Raw genomic sequence first — 16,322 nt, 5'->3', positions numbered from 1 at the left:
ATAATTATTGATGCAATGCACAGAACATGGTACAATTATCAAATCCATTTAATCTGCACTCTATATCGTACATAAATAACTTTAAAACATTTTATTTCAATTACAGAAATATGTGTAATAAGTTAAAAGATATTAATTCCAATTCCCGTCTCAATTTCTCCTCTTGTTGGATATTGTTGAACCACCTCGATACGTGAACATATTGTGCCTTTTGCTGAAGATTTAATTCTTTCTGTGAAAAAAAAAAAGAGTAAAATATGAAAATTTATATAGATGCGATATGTCAAATTATCGCTTTAATTATTATACAACTGATGTGCTGTTACCATTATGGAATGTAAAACGTAATATAACGCAATGTCTGCGATAGTCTTCTTTGTACCAGTTATATATGGTACGACTTTTAATACTGTATTCAGTTCCTACAATAAAAAAAATCGATATTAGCCATATTTTCTGTGAGAAACACATGGATTTTATATATGCACTTACATTTAATATTCTTTTAGCATTGACAGGAACATCCGCATAATTGACACAGATTACAATGTATTCTAGCCACTGCTGTATTAATGCCTGTGCTTCTTTTTCATTACAGCCAAGTATATCGGAACATTTTGAACTTTTTACAAGCGCTTGCACAATAGTGCTAAAGCCTTGAATAGATGGCAAATTCTTTTCATATTCCGGAATAAACACTACCTGAAATAGTCATATGCGATTCGATATATGTATATGTACATACATACATGTATATATATATATATGGTATTGTCAATTTTTAATAACTCTCCTTCACAATCCATCGTTATATTGTTGATTTCATATTCTTATCGTTGAACATTTACAGTAATTTAATTAAATTTAATTATATTTTACAAATGCACATGCAGGAGTAAGTAGATGTCATCTTCAGACATTTTGATAAAATGTCAAATTAATAGTTTTACACTCACATTTTTATCAAACGATTCCAGCTTTCTTGGGGAAACATCGAGATATCGCGCTATTTTTTCTATACATTCAATATTACATAAACCCATGATAAATAAAATGTATAAATGATGTAATATTCAGAAGCTGAAACAAGCAGAGCTGAAAGCTGAACTACTGCTGAAGAGCATGTATGTATACACATACGTAGCATGGTAGAAATATACCATGATACGTAGGTATGTTACCATGTGAAAGGGTAAAACGCCGCGAACGGCTATTGATCGTGCACTAACGCCCTCTCTGACTCAAAAATCATATCATGGAAGAAGCTGCACTAGATTTGAGTATTCCAAAAATATATTATAGCAATATTGTTTAATAAATTTCAGATTGCGGCCGAGCAATCTAGAATGATTGAACTCTATACGATTGCCATAATTTGAAAATAAATGTTGCATGAGAAATATCAAATTAAAAATTTGATATTCCGTCTATTAGAATTTTTGAACAAAACTTTTCAAAGTTTGTTTAATAAAACGTATTATTCTACAAAACATGGGTCAATTATTGTAATTGGCACAATTGCATCTCTTCTATTATTTAATAGAAAACATAAGAATGATTAGTCATTACCATTATACCACTATCACTTTTATATGCTATAAAATGCTGTGAAAGATTAAGGATGATAGGGATTTATTTAAAAAGAACGTGATACACGAGTTTATATTGTATGCGATTCTAAACGATTCATTATACGAAATATGCTGCCAGTTGTGCCATTTTGTCCTTTGGCGGTTTAGGTTTGCCTCGGTTACGACTCTTGGCGTGACCTCGACCACGCGTGACCACTGGTTTTGAAGCTACCGCACGATGCTTTTCTACTAACGCGGCGAAAGCTGGGGTGCAAAACACACAGCCAGACATTTCGGTCACTTCATCGGGAAGTTTACTTTTGTCCTAAAATCAAAGAGCACATAAAAGGATTGCTTGTTAGATCATAGATCGACATGATCAAAGTAAACTTTTTTCCTCACCTGTTTGTACTCGACGGTTACTAATTGCGCGCCGCAATCACACGTATCTGTATCAACTGTCACTTTATGGGCGTTCTCAAATAGATGGATAATAACGTCGCAACGATTACATCCCAATTTCCACTTGGGTGCGGCCGAAGGATCGAGTACAAGTATACCTAGATCGCATTCCAAACAGCTGGACAAGCCATTTGAATTCATACCGTGCGGGCATGTTGGATGCGTGCATGAATTACAACCGCTCATTCCTTTTTTCATATCCCTAAAATTTGAAAGAAGATTCAGCTTTTCTTTAGATTTCCAATCTATAATTATCACAATTGTGTGACATACCTGAATGGTGGATTGTTATAACAGTATGGACAAAATGTGTAACTTTTTCCTCGCGTTCCGGTCGACCACGAAAGTAATTCAAAGTCGTCCAATGGACATTTTAGTTCTTTATATATTCGTATGTTTCCATTTTGTGGTAAATTGTAAGTTTCGTTACAATGTGCGCAATGCATTCTAGACGGCTTAGTTTGTATGTATTTCATGTATCGACGACATTTACCACATCTATAACATATATATATATAAGAGGTGGAAAGAAGAATGGATATATATGTAGCGCTTATACAAAGTTAATAAAAGAACAATTGTTATTACGATTCTTTGTATACCTAGAATGTGCTTTGCCGGACGCCGATAGCGGCGAAAACGATACTTCAAACAACTGATCCATAGCTTCTATACTTTGTACAAAATAATGAAATTTTTGTTTGAAAATTTCTACAGTATGTTGTAGTACAGCATGAAAATCAGCTCGACCTAATGCTATTAGATTTAATTGCTCTTCCACTGCAGATCTCATTGTGGGCAAAACCAATTCTGGATCTATCTAATAAAAAAAAAAAAAAATATATATATATATATATATATATATATATAATGTTGTGTGTACGTTTTAGAAAAGATTTGTCATCAAGAGTAGAGTATAATTGAAACTAAAGATACCTTCTGATATCCATGGACTAAAACGATACCAAGAGAAGTAGGTATTAATTTTCTGCCTGCTGCAACAGTAACATAATTTCTAATGCAGATATTATTTATATGTACAGGAATCGAAGCATCTGTTCCGATCCCATGTTTTTCCATAAGAGTTATTAATTCTGCCTCTGTTAAATAATCCGGTGGCTGTGTATAACACTCAACTAATTTAGCCTACAACAACAACAACAAAAGACATTTTATGCGCACGTCATTGCATCATATATACATAACATATATAGTTTTTAAAGACACGCATAACCAAAAGATTGATATAAAAATAGATGAACGTAATAATAAAAATATTTTTTACCTCTTGTATGTTTACTTTCTCGTCAGGTGTAAATTTCGGCAGCGTATCACTACTGCCAAGTGCTTGCCAAGTAAGAATACTCGTGTAGCCAGGACTCAACAGGCTGTGACCTGTAGTTGTAAATATTTCCATGCCTATCTCAAATTTTACCGTAGTACTCAAATATTTACAATCACGTGCCAGCTACGATTTGAAATAAAAAGAAAAATATAATATATCCACGTATAATGTGTATAAAGATTACTTTAAAGTTTTACTTAAAATAGCTTAATAGTAAATATACCGTAGCGATAAAATGTCGCGTTATATAATCGTACAATCTCCATGAATCACCATCGAGTTCATTTCTAGTTGCATGTTTCATGGGTGTTATAGGCGGATGATCACCTGCATCGTGGCCTTTCTTTGGTCTATTGATTCCAGCCGCTATTATCTTGCGAACTTCCTCGCCCCATTCCGAACTATTCTGCTGTTGCTTCAGTGTTGAACTTGAACAAAGTAAAATGACTGTAAATATCAAGTATTGCGAAACGTGAGCATCGTACATGTGCAAATTGAAAATAACCATTAAATAATTAATTCAACAATAAGAAATCTTACAGCAGATCAAAATTTTCAGGATACGACGTTGTCTCTGTTCGAGGATAACTTATGTATCCTTGAGTATAAAGCCTTTCTGCAATTTGCATAGCGTGTTGTGGACCCATTCCCAATCCAGAACTCGCGACTCGCATCAACTCAACCGTATTTAACGCTATAGGTCGCGATTTGGATTTCTCTGTGCTTTGTACACTCACTACGCTATACACAAATTTACTTGGAATGATGTAGTCTCCCCAACATACAAAGATTACATTTCTTAAATATGTAAGACACACAACTCACGTTGCTTGATCGTGTTCTTTAACGTGGCTTAAAAACATGGTTGCAACTTCTTTGTCGAAAGAACGTATACGATTCCAACTTAATACAATATCTTGACCATCGGAAGACTTGACAGTTACCTCAAAAATGATGAAAAAATACTATTATTTATCGTCGTTGTATAGATACTGATCAAAACAGAAAATATGAGATCTCAAATTAAAATGTCTTGTACATTTCGAAATAAAGATTCTCTGTACATAATTACACACCTGCAACACCCAATATGGATCCGGCTTGAAGGTTTGAATTTCATCGTGTCTCTGTACACAGAATCCTAACGTTGGCGTTTGGCATGGACCATAGGAAATAAGAGAAACATCTAAATCTCCATATTTACCCTAAAAGTATAACGTTTGTATTCTAAGTTTGTACTTGAAATATAATGCAAAGAGAATTGTGACATACTTGAAAAAATTTAGTTTGATATCTCGTAAATGCACAGCCTATTCGCAAATCTAATTCCTGACGAGCATCAACACTTTTGGCTTCATTTTCATTGGGCTTTATCGGGTTAGCCAAAGCAGCTTTTATATCTTTTTCTGTAATGGCAGAAAATCGTGCTCGCCATATATCCTATCGAAAAGAAAGTTTGTTTGAAAGTATGTTTAAATTATAATCAACAATTGTTCACAGAAAAAGATTCAATAGCTTAACATATAAGCAACTTGCATTTATATGCAACTTCCTGTGCATTCCTTGCTGGACTGCATTTATAACTTCGAAGCAAATATTTTCACCTTCTTTATCACAATCTAGCCATAATACTAAATAATCGCAGTGTGCTCCTTCTTTGGCTAAAAAGTATGGTATCTTTAGTTTTGGGACAGCTTCCTTTTTCTCAGTTGAACAGGAGAATAATTCTGCCTGAGAAGAGAAAGAAGCAAACAAAAAATCCAGTTATTATTATAGAATATATACACGCTAAAAAACAATGTTGTAACAATCTTACTGGATCTACTTTGTCCCAGTTGTTATATTTTCCAATAAAATCCAATGTCATAACGTGTCCACATACAGAGGTCATTTTAAAATTTACAGTCTCAGATCTGAATTGACCTACCCATTCGTAGACGGAACAAGAGCCATTCAAGCCTAGAGATATTCAGTTGAGAAAATTCATTTAAAAAAGGGAAGTGATTTAAGTGAAAGAAGAGGTAATTTAAATTGTTATAACGCACCTTTTCTGGTATTACATCGTCCATTGCTCAATATATTGGCCAGGGATGTCGCCAAAGAAGGTTTTTCGGCTACCATCAAAGCGGTTTTCATTTTGGCGCGATACTTTGTTCATCTAGTATTACAATTGACGCAAATAACTTAGAGATCTACCTTCGCTGGAACATACAACACTATCTAAACGAAGACATTTGCCAGACTTGATATTGCTTAATATTACTTTGATTCGAGCTATCTGAACGAAATACATTAAAGTGTTTTCACGTAGTGCACGCCGCGATGCATCGGTGGCACATTCAGTAAACTGATTGAAATACTGTCGGTAACATTTATAGGTATATAATCGAAAAGGTCGGGTTCTTAATGTACCAATAGAGGGATTCAACATTCAATTTCAAGTTTCAGAAAATAGCTGAAGAGGGCAGGACTATACTACATTCGTACCGTGATGCACCGTGTGTATCTATTTTACCGACATTATATATTTACATATTTAGTAAAATTGCGAGAATTCGAAATAGGACATTACAGAAAGTATATTCGATATTAGTTTGCAATTAATAATTGAAAAATTAATACGCTATGCTGTATTTTGAGACGAAGTATGTATGTACGCGCAAGGATCGGTGATCCGCCTTGAAGATGTGTATATATTATATATATATATACGTATCAAAAGTTTTTCTGTCGTTTCACACAAAATGTATATAACCTTGAAAAAGCTATTAGGTAGTAATATTTTCTGCTTTATTTTATATTATCTAAAATTTATTCTGAAGGCCACAATGAGATTATATGTTTCGATATATCTTATCAGTCTGTATATATTATCAAACGTAATTAAACGCGGTACGAAAGAACTAAATAACAATTATAATTCGGTTTGCAGGGCTTAGTGAAAATTTTGTGTTTCTCGCTTCCTGCTTCTGACATAATTTACCATGGCTACAACTTACACAGGAAGGAAATAACGATATATGTAGAAATAAGGAAGAAATTAAGATATTTAAAGAGTTGGCTATAAAAAGATATGAGCTATATAATATATGAGACAGTAGCCCAAAAAGGATGAGTATCGACCGTAAGTTGTGATAATAGTGATAATATGTAGGAAAATATGTAGGTATACATATTGTACGCATAATAATTTCCATTCTTAATAGTCGACGCTATCCGGTCAAATACAACCGAATGAGTCTATCGGATCAGCCTCCACCTTCACTGTTGAAGGCATCTCTGCGGCATCGTCGCCGTCGCATCTCACATGGCGGCATGGCGCACGTGTATGTATATATATATACATACAGCAGGATCGAGTCGAGAAAGTCGAGTGATTCAGGGTGGGTGTTGGGGGACAGGATGGCGAGATGGGTAGGGGGGGATGCACGATATACGAAATCCGTAGGCACCGCGCCGCGCGTAATATCGGATGGGATTGGATGGGATCAGCAGTTGGTGAATGTACCGCGGAGCGAACGGTGGAGTCTTTCCTTGGAACCAGAGAGAGATTGCAATATTCGAACTAATTGTAAGTAGTCGAGGAGGAGTCGCTGTCACCTCGACCGTTTTCTTCCCCTGTCAAGTGATAGCGGCGGCGGCTGCGGCGGCGGCGGCGGCGGCGGTGGTGGTGCGTGCAGTGCCTACGGTAGCAATATAGTAGTCGAGCAGCAGAGAGGACGGTGGTGACAGTGGTGGTAGTGGTCGGTGACGACGACGACGACGACGACGACGACGACGACGACGACGACGACGACAACGGCGACGGCGACAACGGCAGCTCCTTATGGGGGTGCTCGCGTTGACGCGGGTGGTCGCGCGCGTGCACGCGTGCCCGGACGTGGACCGCGGACGTACGGACGTCGAAGGACAGCGGCGCGAGGAAGAATGGTGAGGTGACTTCGCCCTGGGCGCGGCGTCGTACCCAGTGGGAAAGAGAGCTGCGAAAGCGAGTTACGCGGGCAGACACGTACAGGGTCGGCCGGTATGTGCACGCGGTCTCGTCGGAGTGGGAATAGCGGGATAGCGGTCTGCATCTTGGCTTGGATCATCCTCTTCTGGCGGATCCGCTGCTGCCGGAGCGATGCACCGGATGTAATCCCGTCGAGCTGTAATGTCATCGCTGATGGACGGGAGCTGTTGTGCCGCGGCGCCGATCTACTCTCCATTGAGCTCGTCTACAACGTTGATCTGTTAAAGACCATTGTTCCTGCTAATGTTACAAAGATGTGAGTATGGTACAACTCGCGCGCGCGCGCGCTTTGCGCCAATCTCAACTAGAGAGAGTATAGAGATTGATGGATAATTGAATTGGAAAGTGTAACGGAAGGGAATCTCTTGTCGCGAGAGGATACATATACCTATCTGCGCGCAATCCGTCTGTTACTTATTAATTGTTACGTTGTCGCCGAGATGGGCTCTCCGATTTTCTACATCTCTATCTCGATTTCGCGAAATGATGCCCTCGCGCGCGATGCCAACTTTTCTTATATAAAATAGCAAGTGCATTCGCGATCGCTTTCCGTTATACGTTCTACCTAATTTGCTTACGCTTTCGAAAATAAAAACATCCATCGCACTAATTACATTAAATTATATTAAGAATGCCGTATATTAAGAAAAATGACATTTTACGCGGATGTGCATAGTGTTGCGTAAATTTGTCTTTACAGTTGCAACTAGAAGGCTAGAAGGTAAAACGTAACCCGGACCCTCGTCATCGCACGCCCTACATACGATTCTAGGCCTTGCGAATCTCCGTCGTGTCTATATACAACTGAAAAAAAATCGCTCTGTATCCTTGCTTTAACTATTCATGACGGATTTCGCGACAAGCGAAAGACATATGAGAGCGGACGAGCGATGCTTCGAATGAATGTAAATGACTCATCTTCGACACGTATTCTTTTCAAATTTCTTCTCTAGTTTATCGTTTTCCTCGACGGTATCTGTCGTAAAATAATCAGGCGAAAACTTTCGATCGAACAATATAAAAGTAACGCCATATTCTTAATATATATAGGTATAATACACCATGACGCGACCTACATATCGAACGGAATGACAGTCGATATTCTGTAGTTGGTGATTTAGGATCAAGCGAACGAGCAAGACTTATTTGCTGTGGCTGCACGGTTCTCGACTCCACTTCGCTTCTTTTCACGACCTGCAGTCGCAGTTTTATCGTCTAATGGGTGCCTATAAAAAAAATGCCATTTCACTTTCGTGACTTTATCGATACTTGCGTAAAACTGCGAATCGATCTAATTCGCTTGCCTCCTTGAAAAGTAACAGTTCGGCTTCCGCTACCGCGAGATATTTCGATATTGCGGTTGTCTCCGGCCCCTTTCTGACAAAATAAAAAAGTAAAAAGATATGAATAGACGTGTAATACCTTGGAATTGTTATTGCGTCGCTTCTCTTTTGCAGTTAGTCGTAGGGTGTTCTATCTTAATCTATTAATTTTTTTATACATTGCAGACGCAATAACATTTCGGCTGTAATGATTTTTTTCGTAACAATATCGTAATATCGTAATAATAATAATAATAATAAAATCGTAAGTATACGAAAAGTGTGCCATTCATTATTCTTTTCACGTTCACGACGCGGTACGACCATGACATCTATTGCAAAAATAATTCCATTCTCAAACTTGATTAATTTTGCTCGCGCGAATGGTAAAAGCAACCAAGATTTGTAAGCACTGTTTTGGACCAATCGTGTATATTATTATGAAAACTCTATAATATCGAGTAAGCTTTTCTCTGAAAGTAATACTTTGCATTTTTTTTTATCTATAACGCGATGAATGAGATTTTTTTTATAACGATATATGTGTGATGTAAATATATATTTTTGATGTCGTACAGATATATAATATTCCCGAAGGGAATCTTTGTACCTTAGGAGTACAAAGATTGGTAAATTCAAACTGTCCTTGAGTATAAAATATCGAAAGTTTTCAAAGGCCCACCTGTAACGGAATCATGATCCCGAAAGCATAATTAGAACCCAATGTTCGTGCGCGTCGAGAAAGTGCCGTTGGAACTTTAAAAAAAGCATGCGTCAAAGTATCGTAAGGCGCCACTGCTTATGCTTTTTCTATTTTAAGACGAATGGACGAGAGGAAAAATACTGTACGCTCACTGACACAACGTGTACATCGCGAGCAACTGCGGATCGTTCCATATTTCTATCAAAACTTGAATTAAATGTTTGCCAACATTTAAAATTGAGCGCAAAATATTAAACGATCACAATGTAATTTTTCGAAAAATGCTGAATAGATAGAATTAGGAATAAGAAAGAGAAAAGAGAGCTGCGTTATATACATTACAATAAGTCATGTAAGGCCGTGGATAGTAGTTGCGTGCGAGCAAAATTGTCATGTATAAATTTATACTCATTACAGCCATTCCCTTTATAACAATAATCTTACACAAACACATTATATAGATTTCGTGTTATTGATATTTGTTTATTTTTATTATTTCTATTGTTAATAATGTTGTCGGTTTCGTTATATAGACACACACATTTTTTCTTTTCTTTCAAATTTTATGTCATTAATTGCTCAATGTATAATGAGCTTTTCTGTCTTTATTGTTACGTAGAATGCCGTACTATATCTCTCTTCATCCCGTTCGGTAAACGGGATAAGTAGACATCGATCCATCCTGAGTCGAAAGGAGGTCGAAAGACTCATAAAAATGGGCCAGAATCCACGCACCCTCGGTCTGTTCTTCTCGATTCACGTTCACGCGACGCCAAGAGTAAAAATGTCTTCGCTATAGTTTTCTCAATATTATGTCTCATCTTTTTTTCATCCGTACTATGTCCGTGCAAAAGCGCTACGTCATTTCTTTCTAATCAATGTTTTATGGGTCTTATTTCTACAAGTTGCTCATTTCGATTTCGATATCCGTCGAAATGAGGTAGATCTATATCTGATCGAGTCTGGGATAATTGTCATACATCAATATTGATGAGAAAAACATATTTTGATGCATGATTAACAATAGAATAGTCTAATTATAAGCTGAAAGCCGACGAAATTGCTGGTTCTCTTATATAAATTTTAGTTACTCTTTCTAATATGTAGCTTTAGCTAGTTTCAATTTCGGTGGGACGATAGAATTATTAACAAGATGTCACAATTATCTGTTTTCTCGCCCTAGCGCGAGCACAATCCATCATTACGAGTGCAACGATTTCTCGAAATCATATCTCTCGTGAAACAATTATTTTTAAAAGGCATTGTTCGCGCGATGACTCTCTTTACCCGTTAACGTTTTCCTTTTGCATCTTATTACATATATCCTATCTAAAAAAGGCATGTTAAGTCGATAACTTGCATTTCTCAAATTATTTGTTGATTTTTCGTTGAGCGGCTGTCATTACATGTTTTGACAGTTATTATATGTATTGAGATTTGTTTTAATAATAAAATTCATTGGTCTTTTATTAAATATTACATTATCCCTTCACCTTCGTATGTTACATACTGTATGTAATTGTCAAATGCTGTATGTAATTATTCGCTGTGATAATTAGACACAGCATCTAACAATGACAATTATGTATGTAACACACGAAGGTGAAGGGACATGAAGACCAATGAATTTAATTCTCTTCGTTTCAAAACTTTTACACTTTTTCCTTCTATCGCTACTTTATTTCTTTAATTCCTTTTTCTTTTAATCATTGTAAAAAGCATGTTTCGACATATTTGTTGATTACAAAAGATATTGTTAGCAGTATTATAATATTTTTTTTATAATATTTTGCTGATACCTGAAAGAAAAAAGTATAAGACGAGAAATGAAAGTTATCGACTTAACATGCCTTTTTTTAGATAGGACATGAGATATATGTAAGAGATATATAAAAGTAATGAGATATTTAATATAATATTTGTATTTGTATTTATATCTGTTTTGTTCTAGTTTAAACAAAAAATAGCTTCTTGTTTTTTAATAAAAATGTGACATAAACTGTGTTACATCTTTACTGTTTTTTTTTTTTTTTTATTGCGAATATCTTGTCGTAATTTCGCAATTTTATAGAATTGTTTCGTAATTGTTTCAGTGATTTGACCAACAATAATATAACGGACATTCCAATAAATGCTTTCTATCGATTTCCCAATCTCGAAATTTTGTAAGTATATTACACGCACGTAATAATCGTGAAATAACGAGAAAAAATACTATAGAATCTGAGAAAATAAAATACTTACTTTTACGCTACGCAACATCTATACAGATTTTATATTTTTATTTTTAGATTTCTTCGACGTAATCATCTACGTGCCATTCATGACGACGCGTTTATAAGCTTAGCAAACCTTCATATATTGTAAGTACATGAAAAATAAATTATTATTTATCTGTAAAAATGTACATAATATCTTTCGTTCGTCTTATGTTCAGGGAACTCGATGAAAATTATTTAACAAAGATACCGACTGCTGCAGTAAATCTACTTAGCCTCGAAGAATTGTAAGTGTCTATATTTGTATATAAAATCTTCTATTAGTTTTCTGATTGAAATTCTTTTCATCTTGCTACTCATACGTGAGATAACGCGTTGTTCTCAACATTATCTGACAACGAGTACGGCAGTACTTTTATGAATTTTCTCTCTCATTTTATGTATCTCTTTAGGTCTATATCGAATAACAAAATAGAAAAACTCGCGAGAGATGCATTACGCCACGCTAGTAATTTGGTGTCGCTCGACTTACGCGGAAATCCTATTAAGGAGATACACGACGAAACCTTCCAAAATCTTGGCAAACTTCGTAAATTGTAAGTAATTTATTTCCAACCACATACATACCTACTGTGTCTTTATCCGCATCTACGAAGAGATTAGCCTACACGATAAATAATTTATTCGATAAACAAAATTGTGTGCTGCATTAGTATATATAACTTGAAATTTTCTCCATCAATTATAGAATATTGTCGAATGTGAAGGAATTGCAACTTTTTCCCAATCTAAATGGAGCAGCCTCTTTGGAAGTATTGAGACTAGATCGTTCCCAGTTGAAGGAGGTTCCTCCTAATCTTTGTCGTCAATGTCCGAAACTTAAAAGTCTGTAAGTTTAATCGAAATTATTTAGTAAAAAAATCTGTAACAGTATTATTTTATAATTATCTGTTACATCTTTCTTATCAATAATCACTATCAACATGACTCTACATACGTCGTATTTCTGTTTTTAGCGATATGAAATCCAATTTTTTAACGGAGATACCAAATTTACGAAACTGTAATGAACTTCGCGTTTTGTAAGTATGTAACGTAATACGCAAATATAATATAAGTATATGAAATACATTTAAATATCGAAGACAGTGTAAGTGTAATACAAATCTTGATTTTTTTAGGGATTTAGCTAGTAACATGATTTCTATATTACCCGACGATGCTTTCAAAGGTTTAAATATGTTACACGATCTTCTCCTGTCCAATAATAACTTGCGAAGCATTTCCAGTGACGCGTTCACCGGATTATCTAGACTCCAAGTTTTGTAAGTTTTGTAAGACTTGTTCGACTCAAGCTTTGATTTTTATGTGTTTCTAATAATTCATATTCAATTTATATTTATTTTAGAGACTTGGAGAATAATTATATCGAATACATACATCCTGATGCATTTAGAGAAACAAAACGGTTACAGGACTTGTAAGTACATCTATACAGAATGTGTTTTATAAATCAATATTTTTACAAATCGATTTGAACGTAATTATAAGATACAGATTTTTATTTACAGGAATTTAGGAAATAATGTTTTCCCTACACTGCCGATAAGAGGTCTTGCAGGATTATTGCATCTTAAAACGTTTAATAATCCTGCACTGCGAGAATTCCCATCTCCTGAAAGATTTCCGCGAGTACAAACAATGTTGCTGTCATACGCTTACCACTGCTGCTCGTTTCTCTCACTTGAAATAGAGGAATCGGTCACAAAATCGCCGGTGCAAGAATCAATTTTATTTCCGACCGATGATTTCGATACTAGTTTATGGAATTCGACATTTAGCGATATTTGGCCGCAGTTGGGTAAGTAACTTTTCTCTATATTCTCTTTTTTTTTTTTCGTGCATTAACCTTTTTTGCAGCTTTTATCTCATATTTTCGATGCTTATCATGCCTTATTTACTTAACACTTAATTGCTGCAAAGCATCTACTGTGAATTAATTAATTCGGTCGTTGAGTAGCCTGCGAGATTATTGGATACGCGTATAAAGAGCAAATATTTTCATTCATCACTCGTATCATCGCATCACATTTCATCATTGATCTTTGCGGCACTGAAGTGATAACATTTTTTAGATAACTTGACCGACAAATTCGGATCGCAGATAAATGAACTTTGGGCTAACTTTGGTTCAGATTTTACTTACCCCGGAAACCTGCCTTCCTACGTAGAGGATTACTTCGAGAATCTAAATGGTCGAACGACATCGACGAGTCGGAGTGTACCCTCTCGTATCCAATGCTTGCCACAACCCGGTACGTCAGACAGTTGAATGATTCGCATATGTATATGTGTGCGTACATGTATAATATGTATAATATGCATGTGAAATTTTCAGGTCCCTTCCTACCGTGCCAAGATTTATTTGACTGGTGGACCTTACGGTGCGGCGTATGGATAGTCTTCCTTCTTGCCATGCTCGGGAATGGCACTGTAGTATTCGTCTTGATATTCTCGAGAAGCAAAATGGATGTGCCACGATTTTTAGTCTGCAATTTAGCCGCTGCCGATTTTTTCATGGGTGTTTATCTAGGTAATTTTCTCTTGTCTTTCTCCAATATTTACCAATGTTAACGTTATTGTGTATCTAATTGTACGTGTTATTCGTGCATATATGCATCTATTGTATGTATATATATATCGGTTGTACTAACTGATGGAAGATCTTTACATCTGTCTTCCTCAAGAAGAGATCTGTATTCGACGAGCGATGTGTATTTTTTTTGTTTGTTTTTTTTTTTAGGTTTATTGGCTGTTGTTGATGCATCGACATTAGGAGAGTTTCGAATGTACGCGATACCGTGGCAAATGTCGGCTGGATGTCAGCTGGCTGGCTTCCTGGGAGTCCTTAGCTCCGAACTGAGCGTGTATACCCTTGCTGTGATCACTTTGGAAAGAAATTACGCGATAACGCACGCGATGCATCTAAACAAGCGACTCTCCTTGAAGCATGCTGGCTACATTATGACGATAGGTTGGTGTTTCGCTCTGTCCATGGCGAGCCTGCCGTTGTTGGGAGTTTCGGATTACAGAAAATTCGCTATTTGCTTGCCGTTCGAAACTAATGGCAGCGCGGCACTCGCATACGTGGTATTTCTCATGCTGATTAACGGAGTAGCTTTTCTGATATTAATGGGGTGCTACTTGAAGATGTACTGCGCGATACGAGGCTCTCAGGCGTGGAATTCGAACGATTCTCGTATAGCGAAAAGAATGGCGCTGCTCGTCTTCACCGATTTTCTCTGCTGGTCACCGATAGCCTTCTTTTCTCTCACCGCGACCTTCGGATTGCAGCTAGTGTCTCTAGAGCAAGCGAAAGTTTTCGCGGTATTCGTGCTACCGCTCAACTCTTGTTGCAACCCCTTCCTATACGCGATTCTTACAAAACAATTTAAGAAGGATTGCGTGTTGATATGCAAAGCAATCGAGGAGTCGCGCGTAACCCGTGGTATCGGTAGGTGCCGGCACAGTTCGAATTTTAGCAATCGGCAGACGCCCGCCAATACAAACAGTCTCGTCGATCGGTCATCGCGAGAGAATCAGGGACTTGAAACACCGTGCACTTGTAATTCGAGATTCCTGGAAACTGGAAGCCGTTGCTCATCTTATCGTTGGTGGAGCGCTGGAATATTCTGGCCGTGTACACGCGACTCCCGACCGCGGCACGCGCGTAACGATCAATACGCCTATCAGATTGCCCAGATTCAACAGAAGCAGCACAAGCGAGCGTCCTCGGTGTCATCCAGCGAGAATTTCTCCTCGTCCAGATCAGATTCTTGGCGACAGACGCATCACTGCGGCATTCCGCTCAGACTGCTAGATCCAAAACGGAGGACTTCCTCCTGGCTGATCACTCGAAAACCATCGCAGGATTCGAATTTAAGTTCCTCGCGCAACGACTCTTCCGGTTCCGCGACCACTGCCAGCACCAGTACCTGGCGCATCTCGAGATCCAGTGCCTCTCTAGAAATTAGCGCGCGTAATACGCCGAGACCGATTAGACCGAAGCCGCGACTGACTCGTCAACTGGCCATTCAGGAACCGGAACCTCCGGGATCCCCGGGAAGGCTGGCCGTTAGACTACTCGCCACGATACCTTCCGCGGCTGAGACCAGTGATCAGCAAGACGACGAGAATATACCGACGAATTAAATATTTCTATCTCTAACTATATGTATATTTTTGTGTATTATACATATGTAATATGCGTCGCATTTTTTTAATGTATGCTCGTCGAGCAGATTCTTCGACAAATTCAGTATTAACAACTTCTTCGTTGGTATACCTGCGTAGCGTGTAGCTATATGTATGTACGTATATATTTATATTTATGGCATTTTGTATATACGTATGTACGTATATACAATCTTTAGAATTGTTGCTTCAGTGAAATAAGCAACGAAAACGTGCTAGACGTTATATAAAGATTATATTTATCACGATACGGTTTTAAATACGTTTCTGTTTTGTTATTTAATGTTGTTATTTATAATCGTAATACATCTATTTTAAACGAAGTATGTTTTTCCAATGGAACATCAATGGAATATATAAACCGGCGTTATTAAGAACTAATTGGCGAATTTATGTAATACGTGCAATTGTTCTTGCGACGAAACGTAATCAGA

At 37.0% G+C, this 16,322-nt stretch overlaps 3 protein-coding genes across 4 annotated transcripts; 1 reads left to right on the top strand and 2 right to left on the bottom strand.

Annotated features, from left to right (window-relative positions):
• Positions 1-30: 30 nt before the first annotated feature.
• On the bottom strand, positions 31-1,161 carry LOC105455181 (eukaryotic translation elongation factor 1 epsilon-1). The gene is made up of 4 exons (XM_011698295.1): positions 957-1,161; positions 493-702; positions 327-422; positions 31-232 (listed from the first exon to the last, which is right to left on the bottom strand). The coding sequence occupies exons 1-4, from the start codon at positions 1,041-1,043 to the stop codon at positions 101-103; spliced, it is 525 nt and encodes a 174-aa protein (XP_011696597.1). The 5' UTR covers positions 1,044-1,161; the 3' UTR covers positions 31-100.
• A 454-nt stretch (positions 1,162-1,615) lies between these two features.
• Positions 1,616-5,701, bottom strand: LOC105455180 (DNA topoisomerase 3-beta-1). The gene is made up of 14 exons (XM_011698294.1): positions 5,424-5,701; positions 5,195-5,337; positions 4,915-5,109; positions 4,651-4,818; positions 4,455-4,583; positions 4,204-4,322; positions 3,919-4,119; positions 3,602-3,806; positions 3,319-3,501; positions 2,970-3,179; positions 2,636-2,853; positions 2,307-2,531; positions 1,974-2,235; positions 1,616-1,896 (listed from the first exon to the last, which is right to left on the bottom strand). Exons 1-14 carry the CDS (start codon positions 5,512-5,514, stop codon positions 1,690-1,692), a joined length of 2,556 nt encoding a protein of 851 aa, XP_011696596.1. The 5' UTR covers positions 5,515-5,701; the 3' UTR covers positions 1,616-1,689.
• A 1,627-nt stretch (positions 5,702-7,328) lies between these two features.
• On the top strand, positions 7,329-16,211 carry LOC105455179 (lutropin-choriogonadotropic hormone receptor). Of its 2 annotated transcripts, none has more exons than XM_011698293.1 (13): positions 7,329-7,646; positions 11,509-11,580; positions 11,707-11,778; positions 11,853-11,921; positions 12,087-12,230; positions 12,383-12,523; positions 12,651-12,716; positions 12,816-12,959; positions 13,043-13,114; positions 13,206-13,495; positions 13,830-13,949; positions 14,033-14,227; positions 14,438-16,211. In XM_011698293.1, the coding sequence occupies exons 1-13, from the start codon at positions 7,405-7,407 to the stop codon at positions 15,844-15,846; spliced, it is 3,036 nt and encodes a 1,011-aa protein (XP_011696595.1). In that variant the 5' UTR covers positions 7,329-7,404; the 3' UTR covers positions 15,847-16,211. The 2 variants fall into 2 exon arrangements, with proteins under 2 accessions (XP_011696595.1, XP_011696594.1); XM_011698292.1 differs by having other exon boundaries at positions 13,770-13,949.
• Positions 16,212-16,322: the final 111 nt, after the last annotated feature.

This window comes from Wasmannia auropunctata, unplaced genomic scaffold (genome assembly GCF_000956235.1).
Source record: "Wasmannia auropunctata unplaced genomic scaffold, wasmannia.A_1.0 LD335921.1, whole genome shotgun sequence".
NCBI lineage: Eukaryota > Metazoa > Arthropoda > Insecta > Hymenoptera > Formicidae > Wasmannia > Wasmannia auropunctata.
Note: the sequence above shows the minus strand (reverse complement) of the source record. Positions and strands in the feature narration are given on the sequence as shown.

Coding starts and splice junctions, on each gene's coding strand:
- LOC105455179 (XM_011698292.1), top strand. CDS start 7,405: ATGTGCACGCGGTCTCGTCGGAGTGGGAATAGCGGGATAGCGGTCTGC. Junction 11,581..11,706: donor TTTCCCAATCTCGAAATTTT/GTAAGTATATTA, acceptor TTTTATTTTTAG/ATTTCTTCGACGTAATCATC. Junction 14,228..14,437: donor TTTCATGGGTGTTTATCTAG/GTAATTTTCTCT, acceptor TTTTTTTTTTAG/GTTTATTGGCTGTTGTTGAT.
- LOC105455181 (XM_011698295.1), bottom strand. CDS start 1,043: ATGGGTTTATGTAATATTGAATGTATAGAAAAAATAGCGCGATATCTC. Junction 423..492: donor ATGCTAAAAGAATATTAAAT/GTAAGTGCATAT, acceptor TTTTTATTGTAG/GAACTGAATACAGTATTAAA. Junction 233..326: donor ACGTTTTACATTCCATAATG/GTAACAGCACAT, acceptor TTTTTTTCACAG/AAAGAATTAAATCTTCAGCA.
- LOC105455180 (XM_011698294.1), bottom strand. CDS start 5,514: ATGAAAACCGCTTTGATGGTAGCCGAAAAACCTTCTTTGGCGACATCC. Junction 5,338..5,423: donor ACGATGTAATACCAGAAAAG/GTGCGTTATAAC, acceptor GAATATCTCTAG/GCTTGAATGGCTCTTGTTCC. Junction 2,854..2,969: donor TAGTCCATGGATATCAGAAG/GTATCTTTAGTT, acceptor TTTTTTTATTAG/ATAGATCCAGAATTGGTTTT.